Raw genomic sequence first — 14,474 nt, forward strand, 5'->3', positions numbered from 1 at the left:
ATTGCGATATGGCGATATGCTAGTATTGCGATATATTGAATATTTCGATATATTGTCTTAACTCCTTTTCCTACCTTTTCCTTGACCTCACCGGAAGTAAAACATGCAGTGTTTTTGTTTTTTTGTTTTTATGGCCCCACGCGTAGGCTACATTATTAAGCTTCTCTGGACTCAATACGCCACTGCAGGCGCGGACTACACCATCGGGCGCCTCGGGCAGATGCCCGGTGGCCTGGCATGGCATGGCCTGCAAAATAAATAAATAAATAATATCGATACTTGGCGTCCAAATATCGATACAATATCGTCAGGCAAAAATATCGTGATGCTATGGTGTATCAATTTTCCCCCCCACCCCTAGTACCCACAAGGGATGGCGCTCGATACCCGGTTCCATAAGGACCCGGTTCCAAATTTCTCGAAACCCGAAAATCAATAAGGTCCGAGCTAATCGATACGCTTATCTGCTGTCCCCACTGAGTCCGCTCTCAAGCCCATGCAGGCGTGAGTGCACACATCGATTGTCTAATAAAACGTTGAATTCGATTTCAGGATTGAATTGTGTGTGTCACACGCCCCCCTCCCCCCCCCCCCCCCGTTCACTTCATTTCTGATTTGCTCGTTCATCTGATTTGCTCATTCATCTGGTTCATTCATCTGGTTGCGTGACGGAGACGAGTCGACAGCATGGCTGAAAGTGTAAAGCGATCAAAAGCTTGGCTACACTTCACAAAAGTCCAAGATAAACCTGAACCTAAATGCCATGTGTCACATGGTGATGGCTTGATCAAACCAAAATGCAGTACCGTCGTGTGTGTGTGTGTGTGTGTGTAGGCGTGGTGCAGGGCATCATCACAGGTATCAGAGGGCTGTGTAACGGGTTGGGTCCGGCTCTCTACGGCTTCATCTTCTTCCTCTTCAACGTGGAGCTGGACGAAGAGCCAGCGCCAGGGAGGACACCACAAATCACACAGGTACACACACACACACACGCAGGTACACACACATATGCATGTACACACACGCACACATACAAGTCTAGACGGGCCTCACAATTAAATTATTTATTTATTTATTTACCTTTTATTTATACAGGGTGGAGACTCACTGAGAGCAATGCTCTCTTTTTCAGGAGCGACTTGTTCACACTCATACACACACACACACACACACACACACACACACACACACACACACACACGTTCATACCTGGATGCTGACCAGTACAACCACAGTCTGATCTGCTGGCCACTGACCAGCTCCACTGGAGCGGTTGGGGTTAAGGAGCTTGCTCAAGGGCACCTCAGTGGTGGTAATGGTTAGCAGAGGGCTAACGGGAAGTTAGCTAGTCTCTGGTGAGCATGCTCCAGGACAGCACAGGAATGTCTCCACAGAGGACAGAATGAAAACTCTGGTCCAGAATACAGTGTTATGTGGCGTTGATGGGGTTAATCAACATTGTGCAAACTCGTTTGGCTTGAATGTAACGGACGTTCATTTGTTTAGATATGTAAAAGTTACACACTATAGCTTTAAACTTTGAAAACAAGGAAAACATGACCGTGACCGGAAATGGCCGATTTTCAGCTGATCGGCCGTGACCGGTGACCTGCGCCGGTCAGTCTACATAGCCGATTCTGTGTGCCGGTTGGCTCCCCCCCTTTTTCACATGATGTGCGCGCACAACCAAAGAGCACCGAGACAGGCAGCCACCACACCACACAGGCCAGCATACCTTCCTCGTTGTGGAATTTTTTCACCGTCAGTGAAGTAGACAAAGCTCGCAGTTTGTCACACATGCAAGTCGAAAATAAGCCGTGGAGACAGAGGTGCGGCCGAGTCCCGCTCGGCTGGAGTCCAGTCTGAGCGGCTCGCTTCACCTCACTGGCCCCTCTCTCTCTGCTCTCTCTCCCCGGGAAGCGGTGCTTCACCACCGCGCACAGTCGGCTTGGCGAGGTGAACGTGAGCATTGTGTCCACTGTGATAACCATTCCCCGACCTGCCTTCTCCATTCCACATCACTGCTGCTGCCTCAGCCTGTCAGTCATGTTGTAACGTGGATACAGGAGAGACTATTTGTTTCGTATTGCAAATAGAACGACTGACATAATAATAAAAATGCATCGGACTCAAGTGTGCAAGGTTTTCAGTGCGTGACGATCTTTTTTCGGATGGCAGATTAAAATAAAACGCATATGAAATTTCGGACTGTGTGTAAACTCCGCCTGATATTCAGACTGAAGTTCGTTACTGTAACTCATAAACTCATTTCCCCTCTACTCAAGAGGACTGGTCTGGAGCCAGGCTATAAATTCCTTGTCCATGGATCATTTTGATGTTCTGTTGCACCTGTTTTCTTTGTGAAAAGTAAATGCATGATAGCTGTGGGATATAGGCTATTGGGTTTTATTACATTTTTTATTCATTGTATTTGCACAAAAAAGCTCTGTCCAGTAACCTGGAACACTTATTTTGAGATGTGTTTGAGTGAGATGGTCCTACTTCATGCAAATGATAGGAATTGTTATATGAAACTTAATTTTCAAACAAAGTGAAAAAAAAAATTGTGTAAGCTGTCAATTATTGTTCTTAGAAAGAAAATCTGTATCGGCAAGTCAGACTATTAAAAATTCGGAAATCGGAACCGGCCAACAAAATTGCAATCGGTGCACCCCTAGTTCACACCGGCCGCACGCCAACGCCACGCCGAACTGATAAGATTCAGCTTCTGTTCTATTTTCCAAGCGTGCCGCGCGCTGATCCCGAGCTGCCAGGCAGGCAGTCAATGCAATTTGTGAGGGGTGGGAGGGGCCGGAGCAGCACCTCTGAGCCCAGCGCTGAGGAGAAGAGACACTGCTCCTGGTGTGACCGGTTAAGCATCAGATCAGCTTGAGCCTGCCTCAAGCTTCACTTCTGCATGGATTTGGCGTATGGTGTGTTTGGCCACTTATGGATACGGGTTGTACGTACGTCCGATGTTTCATTAACGCGATATCTGAGGAACACCTTGATGGAATTTCATCAAATTTGCCTCAAACGTCGACTTGGACGCAAGGATGAACTGACTAGATTTTGGTGATCAAAAGTCAAGGTCACTGTGACCTCACGAACGCCATTTTCAAGCTTGTTAACGCGTTATCTCAGGAATGTCTTGATGGAATTTCTTCGAATTTGCCTCAAACATCCACTTGCAAGGATGAACTGATTAGATTTTGCTGGTTAAAGGTCAAAGTTCCAGGTAACTGTGACCTCGCGAACCCCATTTCCAAGCTCTTTAACGCGATATCGCAGGAACGCCTTGACGGAATTTCTTCCAATTTGGCTCAAATGTCGACTTGGACTCAAGGATGAACTGATTACATTTTGCTGCTCAAAGGTCAAGGTCACTGTGACCTCATGAACGCCATTTTCAAGCTCGTAACGCCATATCTCAGTCACACCTTGACCAAATGTCTTCACATTTGGCTCAAACATCAAAGGCTGGACAGACATGCATGTCAACTGCTCACTTGTTTGGCGGAGGCATATATCCGCGGTGCGGTCGCTCTAGTTTTATTGTTAGTTGTCATCTGTGTCTCCAGCGTTCCAGTGAAGAGTTTAGTTTTGGGTTCTCGCTGTCTCTCATTATGTTATATAATTTTTATTCTCTCTTTCTGTATCTCGTTCTATCTATAAATGAGTTTTTTAATACTCTCTCTCTCTCTCTCTCTCTCTCTCTCTCTCTCTCTGTCTCTCTCTCTCTCTCTCGCTCTCTCTCTCCCCTGTAGAAGTTGCTGATTCCCGGCCCTCCCTTCCTGTTTGGAGCGTTCGCTGTGCTGTTTGCTCTACTCGTCGCCTTTTTCATCCCGGACCAGCGCCGCCTGGTGGACATCAAGACCTGCTCCGCCCGCAAGTCCAGCAGCGCCTCCGCTGCACACGCTCAGAGCGCCAGCCCCCTGGCCATGCCCACCAGCGACACGGAGGACATCGAGCCACTCCTGCAGGACAGCAGCATGTGACTGACAGCCGCCGGGGTCAATCACAGTGCCCACCCCCTTTGCTAGTCCCGCCCCTTCAGGATCAACCGACACATTCAGCTTTTGATTTCTTTGAATCCAGACTGTTCAGATAAGGGGTTTTAGACGGCGATCACATTGGCCTAAGCGGAATTAACTTTGTTTTAATGTGAAGGACGTTTTGGATCCTTTTTTTAAAGTATTGCAGTACTGGCTCAGTGGCAGGGAAATCTTTCCTACCAGCCAATTAGATGTTTGAGAGTCTGAATGAAGTTTGGTAACCAAAGTAGATAAATGTACTGGCTAGTAGGGATGCACCATTTTCCAACTTTTGGCTGATTGCCGATACCGATGTACTGTATGCGTGCACCCCCCCCACCCCGCGCCTAATTTCAAACAACATCAAGTCTCTCCTGTAGTGGAATTAACACATTATTATGCAGACTCTTATGGTGACGGCCCGCTGGCAGATGCAGACAGAAATACAACGCTTTTCAAAATGTACACATTCACTGGGTAAAATAAGACTACTTCAACTTAGGTTATGTAAAACATGCCATTTTTATTTACGTAACGTTTTCTTTCAAACAAAACTTAAGATTCATCCTACTGAAACAGGCTTGGAAGGATGATGCTGGTTAGGGTTAGCCTCATTTTATCGGCCTGTCATATCGGGCCGATGGCGACGTTGGATTTTCGAAAGCCTTTATCGTCCGATACTGGCGACGTGCCGATATCATCATGCATCCCGAGTGCCAGCCATAGCAACATTTTATTTGGTGTGTTAAAGATATTGAATTGGATGAAACTTGAATTTTCCCCCATGAGGCAACTGGGTTCGTTTCCCTGCCGTTGTCCTGAGTTTGAGAAAAACGAGCAGAAGATGTCACACATGCGCCGTCTGGAGTAGAGTTCAGCCAAACCGTAACGCACAGCGCACCACTCTTAGTTTCTATCTTAGCGTAGCGACAGTTAGCCTCTGAAGCGATTCCTCTCTCCAGTCTGATTTCAGCCTAAACGCAGCGGAGTCGCTCCCCCTTCCCTCTCGGCCGGTACCTCCTGACTCCACCCCTGAGGTCTGCAGAGGTGCACATATCAAACACTCCCCCCCTCCGTAACGTGACCGGTGGCGAGGGCGGGGTCGCACTATGATTGGGACTACCCTTTCACAGACAGTCACCTCCCACTCTGTTTTGCCTGGGAGATCAGCCTCTCCCCGGCGGTGACATCATCATCGCCTGCTCCTCCCTCTCTGACTCCTCCCACTCAGCTCTCTCCCCGGCGGTGACATCATCATCGCCCGCTCCTCCCGGGCGGTTGTTTTTCTCATCTGGAATGCTTGTTTCATATCGAGGTGGAGAAGCCCGCTCCCAGACAGGAATATACTTAGGAAGTAGGTTGAGCTGTTTGAAGTGCTTTTAGGTGCGCTTGATTTACCTAGCCAGTTTTCTCAAACAGCCCCACATCGTCTGCAGCAGGATAAGCTATATCAGACAGCCCCACATCGTCTGCAGGATCAGATATATCAAGCTCTCTCTCCAAATACTTGAAAAGTGTGTTCAGCTACATTTTGCTGGCCTGACTCAGGTCTGTTCATAGCTTTATGGTAACTTGATGACTTTGAGCAGGATTTGATCTTGCCTGGCACACATGGATCCAACTGTATCCTAAAAGTGCTCCTCCCACTGCCCGCCACAGCAGGTAGGACAAATCAAGCGCTCAGAGTTTGCTGAAGTAGGTTCTTCACATAATAGTTCAGGCCCCAACGGTCTGTGCAATCATTGCAACCTCTGTTCTTCTCCTCTTAGCTGTATAGGTAGCATTTTAAGACCACAGCTATAGAAGTGACAGTTTGAACCTTGAGCAGGTGTGTTGAAGCAACGTGCGTTCTTCCTTTTGGTTTCTTCCTTTCACTTTGTCGTCTTTTTGCCTTTTTCGTTTCACTGATGTTTTGAATGGGAGTGAGCGGGACCTGCATGTTGGACTCTGAAGAGAGAGGTCAAGGGTTAAACCAAGACATTCCAAATCCCCCCCATTTGAACCAGAGCTGCTGGTGCAGAGAGTTTAGCAGGTTTCACTTTTGTTGGATACTGGTTTGGATCGAGGTAGTTTAAATATGGGCGGTTGGAAGGGGACAGGGTGGAAGATGTCAGCCGTCCTCTGTGACATCATCATCAGTTACTATAGCAACAGCCACAGAGCAGGACTGTGTAGCCAACATGGCCGACAGTGAAATCAGCGATACAATCTTGGTAGCACATCTTCACCCAACAATTTCCGACTAGATGAGTCAAACATGTAAGAAAACCTTATAAAAATTGAAAAAAGTCCAAGGCAACTCTTCTTATGATTAAAAAGCCTTTATTCTATCTTGGCTAGTTCAAAAAGTGCAGTGTTTGAACTAGCCAAGATAGAATAAAGGCTTTTTATTCATAAGAAGAGTTGCCTTGGACTTTTTTCAATTTTTATATGGACTTTCCCCTTTTGAGTTCCAAAGAGCACCTTCTTTTTTAAGTTTTCAACTTTGATCCAGAGCGTCGTAGCCCTCTTATATTATCTTCTTTCATGTAAGAAAACCTGTTCATGTGATAAATTATTGGGTAATGTATTAACCTAACATTAATATGCAATGATTGCACTTTAGCGTTTTAACTTGTGTAATGTTGACTCTTACTGGTTCTACTTTATTAGTCAAAGTTGCTCATGATTAATAATTTAATTTATTGCATTAACAGGTTTTATTACATTTTCATCCAGTTTAGTGGAGCATTTTATCACAAGACAGACACATTCGCAAAGATTGGCAAGCTGTGGTTGAGGCATCATTTCTACTCTGGAGATAATGGGGTACTTTTATCCTATAGCTTCACCTTCCAGGTCAGGTCTTCTTCTTTTGGAGCAGTCATGGGTTTGTGGGGAGGAGGGACTGGGTCTTGCATTTCTTGGTTTCTGACCGCTCCCTGTTGTGTTGAACCGGTTGTCGGAGCCAGCCAGGCCTGCTCTGTGCTTGATACCATGATCTCCGCCAGCTGCATCTGCAACTCTTGACTCAGCCTTCATCAGCTCCCGAGTCTTCTGGACCCCCTCCCCTGGTGTGCTTCCTTGTCCTGGGAAGAAGACCACATCTCCTTCAGCGTGAAGAAGAGCCGAATGGATTCTGCTCGTCTCCGGTGGGTCTGTGTGATGAGGGAATCTTTACAAAGTTGCCGTCTGTAGATCTTCTCCTCCATCATTCCACAGGTGATCAGGCTGTAGATGTCTCATGTTTTCAGTCTGGCCCATGAGATACACACTCGGTTTGAGCATCTCTGGCCGGGTTCCAGCTGGAGCAATTAGATCACAACTCTGTTTGCTGCCGTTAAGGTGATTCCAACTCCTACCCGTCAGTCTCATTATTTTGAAGCCTCTGTTGCCCGGGACGCACACACACACACACACACACACACACCCCCCCCCACACACACACACACACACCCGCACACACACACACACACACACACACACACACACACACACGCCCGCACGAGGACGCGCTAGATGTCAACAACCTTCCCTGTATTGAGTAAAGACCAGACTTCCTGTTTGAGCCTCTCGAGAAGCGCCATCAGAAACGCCAGCTTTCCAGACTCCCGATATTAATGTTCTATCTGGAACGTTGACGATGCAGTGAGCCGTCGACTCGGCCGCGTCATGCTTTTGTCTTACGGCTGTAGGCTGCTCTCCTCCAGGCCTAACGGAGCTACAGACATTACATTATGTCATGCCTTTCTCCAAAGCGACTTACAGTGTCATATCGGCATAAATCACAGCAATATCACATCTCATCAAGAGCACAGAGAAACGGCATGAGACACACAATTAATAACGGTCAGACATCAAGAATAAAATAGCATAGAATAGCAATTGTAAAAGGTAATCGGGGGCAGAACAAATAATACGTAACATTAGTTAGTAGGTATAAAATTAGCAAGTACATTAGTCGTTTTTTGTTTTAGTTTTAGTTTTTAAGAAACTGAGACGGTTCCAGAAGGGTCGAGGTGCAGCTCGAACAGGTGAGTCTTTAGTCTACGACGAAAAATAGGTAGTGATGTGGCCAATCTGACCGAGAGGGGGAGTTCATTCCACCATTGTGGCGCCAGGGAGGCAATCATCCCTACTTGCGGTTGGCCTGCGCCCGGCCAATCACAGTGTCGTTCACATTGGAGGCGAATCTCAGCGAATTCAGGGTTTCCCCAAGGCTGTCAATGTTGACAAACATCAACGTCTTGCTGTTTCCTCCCAAGCACATCTGCAGGAGGTAGGTGAGCTTGGTGTTCCTATAGGGAATGTAGCGCTTCTTGTTGGCCAGGGCGCTGATGACATTGCCCAGGTGGGAGAGGGAGGTGTTGATGTCGTTCATCTCCGTCAGACGTTCCTCTGTCTTGGCTCTTGTCACGCCGCTCACTGCCCGGCCAGGTCCACCAGGCACAGAGTCGACTTGCAGGTGATGCGCCTGCCGGGGTTCACTCCCTCTATTTCAAGCTGGAAGACCGAGTGAGAGCGAGAGGAGCAGTTTTGTTTGGTCTGAGCTGTGGAACCATTCTGATTGGCCACCTCGATCAAGCCGAGTACCTGATCGATATAGGTGACCTTCTTGTAGGTGAGGTTGGTGACCGTCGGCTCGTTGCGAGACTTGCGGATCTCGTGCCGCAGCCGCAGCAGAGAGCAGCCTTGGGTCATCTTCCACATGTTCAGTTGAGTGGTCGTCAGCAGCTCCTTGGTGTGGTCCAGTTAAAGAAAGCACCTGTATGAAGCCCAATGTATGCTTCGTCGCTCGACACTTTTGACATCTTTCTTTAGCAACATGGCAACATAGATAACTGTCTCTCAGTGAAAACCAATGGGATATTTGGATCCAGTTTGTCAATCATTCGGTTCTATAAAATGGCTGAAATGGTCAGTAGAAATGACACATGGCAAGGTTGTTACATATTTTAACGTTACTGAATAATATTTTTTTAATCGCGTGGTCATGCTGGGGACATTGTGTTGTTGTCTTCGTTTCACAAAACCACAAAATTCTGGAATGCTAAGTCTGGCTAGTAATTTTCTTTTTTCTCATTGCAGCTTCAAAACCGCCAGAATCCACCTTAGATAATGAAGAAAACCATATTTGAGGAATCCTTCAATGCAAACAAATTAGCAATGTTGTCATTGGACGGCAGTTAAAGCTAATTGTTGTACACACCTGTTCTTTTCCACTTTAGACTGAAAGTGGGCGGGGCTTATAATCCCTTATTTGGGCTGAAAATGATGTCACACTTAAGAGGACACCAGACCAACATGTTTTTATTTTCACGTTTTTTTTCTTTTTTTCTTATTGAAACATGAGCAGAACTGAACCTCAGCTGTTTTCTTGCCTAAACGTCATCGCTGGCTAACGTTTTTGTGTAATGAACACATGAAAATAGCTTGTCCAGTTCAAAATGTTATGTGTTACTGACTGTATTCGGAACATGTCATCTGCATTTCAAAGTCATGAAAACTTTGTGAGATTGTATGAGTATTTTACCGTCTTGAGAGCTGAAGTGAACGGTGTTTTCTAGTAGGAAGCTTGTATCTCCTGACTTTCCCATGTCACCTGAAGGCAGCAAACAGAATCATCAGTTACTTTGTGGCGGTGCCAACTTGGCCTCCAGTGGCCGAACTCTGTACCGGCTGTGCGCAGAGGCCTGGTGTAGTACAGAGCTGTTACTGAACTCTGCTTTAGAAGCAAGTCTTTTTGGAAACGCTTTTTTTGTATTGCTCTTCTTGCGATGTATAAAAATGAATATAAATATATATCTAAATATATTGATACAATTTCCACTATGGCTAGTTTATTTTAGCCAACTACGATTGCTAAAACAGAAAAAGCAGAGAAATCACTTATGCAGTTAAACAATGCTGATATCTGAATGGAGTCGTGTTGTTGGGTTGGGGGGGGGGGGGGGGGGATATGAGGATTGAGGAGTTGATATGAAAGCGTTGGAACAACTTTCACCCAAAGTGACAAACCTCATGAGAAAAAAGAATCCAAGAGCTTGTGACACTCCTTAACCCTCATGCCCCGCCCCCACGGTGTATCATGCCCCGCCCCCACGGTGTACATGACGCAGAACATTTGCCGATTGCTGCACTTTATTCATTTCAGTGACGAAAGTGTGCCTCTGATCATTCATGTTAATACCTGTTGTCTTTTATAAACGGATGGTGAATGACGTCTACATGTGTTGTGCGTTTGTAATTGCTTTATTTTATCTTATTAAAACCATAATTTTGAATAATATCTATGATCATATTAATAAAGAGAAATGTATGGAATTTGATGGACATTTGTTTGTTTTTATTCCCCCCCGTGGGTAAGAGCTCTTTAGTCCAGAGAATAGAAATCTGCTAACTGGTAGTGTAGGAGCCATTTCCTGGTTTGGTCACCAGGTGTCCTCATTGAGCTTGGGGTTAGGGTGAAATGTTTGTATGGACATTTGCACTAGAGGTTTTAATATGGATGAGCAGTGACAGACTGATGGTTAAAGGTATAGTTCACATTTTTTAAAGTCTAGCCCTATTTGCTGTATACTTACCAATGATGATGATTGGTAGAGTTATTTCTCAGCACCATCCATGCTGTTCCTCTTAGTAGCTCTGGAAGTTTGGGGGGAAAAGACTACAAGGTCAATGGCGTCACGCTCCTGTAGGTACAAGTTGACTGAGGTTCACTAAAATGTCGTCCAGTCACACAAAGTACATTTCAGTGCCTCAGTCAGCTGGTTCATACAGGAGCATGACCACATTGATGTTGCATTTGTTTTTCTACAAACTTTCCAGAGTTTCTATGAGGAACAACATGGATTCTGCTGAGAAAGATCTACCAATCAACATCATCATTGGTAAGTAGCAAATAGGACTTTGAAAAATGTGAACTATCCCTTTAAAATACATGTAGCAGCGTTTAAAAAAAAAGTGTCCCAATCTTTCATTTTAGCAGTCATATCATAATAGGAGTCAATAAGGTGTCAATTGGTAAACAAAAAGGCTTACAAACCACATGTATTACAACTTGAAATGAAATCTATCACTGGCCTATGCTAACAATATTCCAACAATACAAAACATAACCAAAGCTTAACCCAGAACCCACTGGATGCAACTTGGACATCAGTTTAAAATGATGACCGGTCTTTATTTTTTGTCTTAAAGCCGGGTTTTTCAAAGTCTGAGACTGTGGGCCTCCCCTCTGGCAAAACTTGGAAAAGGGTGCCCTCCTTGCTCAATTCGCGCAAATCCTGGATGCCTATGAGATCATGATTATTTGATCCCATATAGACACTCAAAAGTTAAACTAACAGTTGTAAAGTAGCCTACTCTTATTCTCACTGTGAATCACTCAACAGTTTCTAACAATTTAAAATCATGTTCAATACTTGAATAAAAATAGAAAAAGTAAAAATATTAATTTAGTAGGCTATCTGATAGAGAATAAATTCTATACATCCGCTAAATGTGATTATTTATAACAGCTTATCTACCAAATTAATTGAAGCCATGAGTCTTGGAAGATTTAACATAAAAGTATATTTAATACCATACATTCTCTGCAATACATGTATATTGACAGAGGGCATGAATCTCAATGTACACATTCTGATATGTCATACAGAGTCAAATATTCAGCCCATGGCCGACAGTCAACATATGCTTTATACTGTAAAGGAAGAGGAGGAGGAAAAGGCAGAGAGGAGGGGGTGATGACTTGACTTGGAGCCTACAGGGCTGCCTGTCTGTATCAGTTTGTTATGGGACTTGATGCACTGTCCAAGGTTTCAGCAACTGGAGCAGTCCCTGCTATTCTATATGGGTGAAATGTCAGTGTGAGTCTATGTGTCAAATGGCATGGAACTTATAGCATAATTAGGCCTATAGCTTATTGATTAATGTGTCAGATGTCATGTTAACTTATATTTTTCTCCAACACTATCCTAGTTCAATGTGAGGTTTAAAAGACAGGCCGTCATCATTTCAGACTCTCGGCTGCTTGTAACTTGCCTAAATATGTTTTGTTGTAGCTACTGTGAGAGTGCTAAAATCACTTTTTCCAGTTTATGCAGTTAATACCACAAACACCTGAAGGCATCACAGAGCGCTCCTGTTGGATTAACCCCTCAGCCAATCAGGGAGTGGGACCGCTGAGAGCAAAGAGGTACGTTCGATTCCGTGTCCCGACAGCCCGGCTCGGCGGGCGGTGTGAGAAACCTGTCAAGGTTAATTACTCTGCAATTTCACTGTCGGATGAGGTTCGACCAAGCGAGCTTGTGCCAATTATAAAAAAATTAAAATTGCTTGTATGATTTATAAAATCATTCATGGGCTAGCACCACCTCCTTTAGAATGCTTTATCAAACGGAGAGCTACCCAGAACATCACGCGAAGCTCGTCGAGAGGCGACTGTGAACTACCTCTCTGAGACGGTCCTCTATCGGACAAAATGTTTTGTCCTATAGGGGTAGCAAACTATGGAATAGCCTACCAATGTCAGTCAGAGAGAGTAGCAGTTTTCACACCTTTAAGGGGCTGTTAAAGTCATGGCTCAGATCAAATCAAATCTGTGACCACATCTAAACCCTTTTGTTTCATGTGTTGTTTTTGTATGTCCTTGAAAGTCCTATGTCCACCTTGGTCAATGTCCCTAATGTTTCCTGTTTTTGTTTCATTTGTGTTGCATACTGGAATTGAAGGTCTGTATGTGCCCACTTGAATTGCAAAGTTGAATGCCTCCTTCGTGTATATGTATGTCTCCTCTCCTTTTTACCCTATGTGTATGTATGTGTCACTTACATTGCTGTATGTGTATGTATGCCCTGCTATGTATGCACTAATTTTTCTATTTCTCCTTTTAAACTTTTTTGTATCCCACCTGTCGAGGGACTACGGATGGAAATTAGCTAAGGCTATAATCCGGCACATTTACATGCAAATCTTCATTAATGTTGCACTGTCCCTGAAATAAATAAATAAATAAATAATAAATAAATATGGACCTCCTTTTATAGGTCTACAGTCCATATGGACCTCCTTTTATAGGTCTACAGTCCATATGGACCTCCTTTTATAGGTCTACAGTCCATGGGACCATTAAACGGGATCCTCCTATGATGTCTTCTCTCTCCTCAAAGCTGGATAAAGGTGCGTTTAGTTCGCTGCACGTCACATTCCGATATGGGGCGCATGCGCAGTTTATAACTTTTTGTGCTGGAGTAGACGTCTTCTGGTTTAGCTAGTTTACTTTCAAAATAAAAGCTCGGGCACAACAAACTCCACAGTGCAGAAACGTTTTCAATATAAATTCATCTGTACACTTCATAATCAGCTGTGTCAGACTGACAGCCAGGACTATGGTAAAAAAAGATATTTTTGCTTGTGATATTTGCAGAGTAATAATCTTCTGATAACTAATTACGTCCAACCATTCCCGATCTGTCATTACGATTGAAAATATAAAATATCACTGTAGCCTACCTCCCCCTGTGTGGTCATTTTGTCTCCTTTATATCGTTAAACTCAAAAGTGCTCTGAGCGCCTTATTTGGCCTCCGTCGGATGTGGGCTGTGAACATTTTGAGATTTTGGTTGGACCAAAATCTTGGTTAGACCAGGTCAGGACCTGGTTAGACCTTGGTTAGCCATGGTCAGGGACCTGGTTAGACCTTGGTTAGACCAGGTCAGGACTTGGTTAGACCTGGTTGGACCTTGGTCAGGACTTTGTTGGACCTGTTGTGGAAACCCGCCTGCCGCTCTGCCTCTGGTTGTCCTCCGCTGCACAGTAAACGCCCAAACCAGCGGACTCCCGATCTGCGAGGAAGTCAGACTGTTTCTGAAGGTCTGGCTCGGTCTGCAGGATGCGGCCGCCATCTTTCTTCCTGGAAGGAGAGAAAAGAACAACGCGGCCGGGGTTTGACCTTTAACCCCACCTCCATGATGTGACATCAGCAGTAGGAAATTGTGTGTCCATCAGGAGCCAACATGGCAGTCATATTTTACACAATACTGTTGTGCTGTACTGTGTGTGTGTGTGTGTGTGTGTGTGTGAGAGAGAGAGAGAGAGAGAGAGAGAGATAGAGAGAGTCTGTGAGAGTGTATGTGTCTGATCCTGTCACTCAGCCCCTGTTGAGCAGTGAAAAAAAGACAAAACATCAACACAGTGAATCCTCCACTGACCACGTGGTGCTCAGCCAAAAACATCAGCCAACATATTTTGCAGGATTTGCAGCGTCCGATCTCCCAGTGCAGTTTCAGATGGCTCTGCCAGGCTGTTGTGTTTCAGATGGCTCTGCCAGTCTGATGTATGACATCACTGATGATGTCACAGTGGGATTTATGACATCATGGATGGATGATATCACAGTAGGATTTATGACATCACAGTGGGACAGGGACAATCACAGTGGGACAGAGAAACAGAGCC

At 45.0% G+C, this 14,474-nt stretch overlaps 1 protein-coding gene across 1 annotated transcript in view; it reads left to right on the forward strand.

Annotated features, from left to right (window-relative positions):
• Positions 1-4,002, forward strand: part of mfsd14bb (major facilitator superfamily domain containing 14Bb) — a 43,526-nt gene extending 39,524 nt beyond the window's left edge. The window contains exons 11-12 of the mRNA XM_083644136.1: positions 835-974; positions 3,768-4,002. Coding sequence (XP_083500262.1) covers positions 835-974; positions 3,768-3,998 — 371 coding nt within the window. The 3' untranslated portion in view covers positions 3,999-4,002. The remainder of the gene's footprint in view (positions 1-834; positions 975-3,767) is intronic.
• The last annotated feature ends 10,472 nt before the right edge of the window (positions 4,003-14,474 follow it).

The sequence above is a fragment of the Poromitra crassiceps genome (assembly GCF_964638095.1).
Source record: "Poromitra crassiceps genome assembly, chromosome: 10".
NCBI lineage: Eukaryota > Metazoa > Chordata > Actinopteri > Beryciformes > Melamphaidae > Poromitra > Poromitra crassiceps.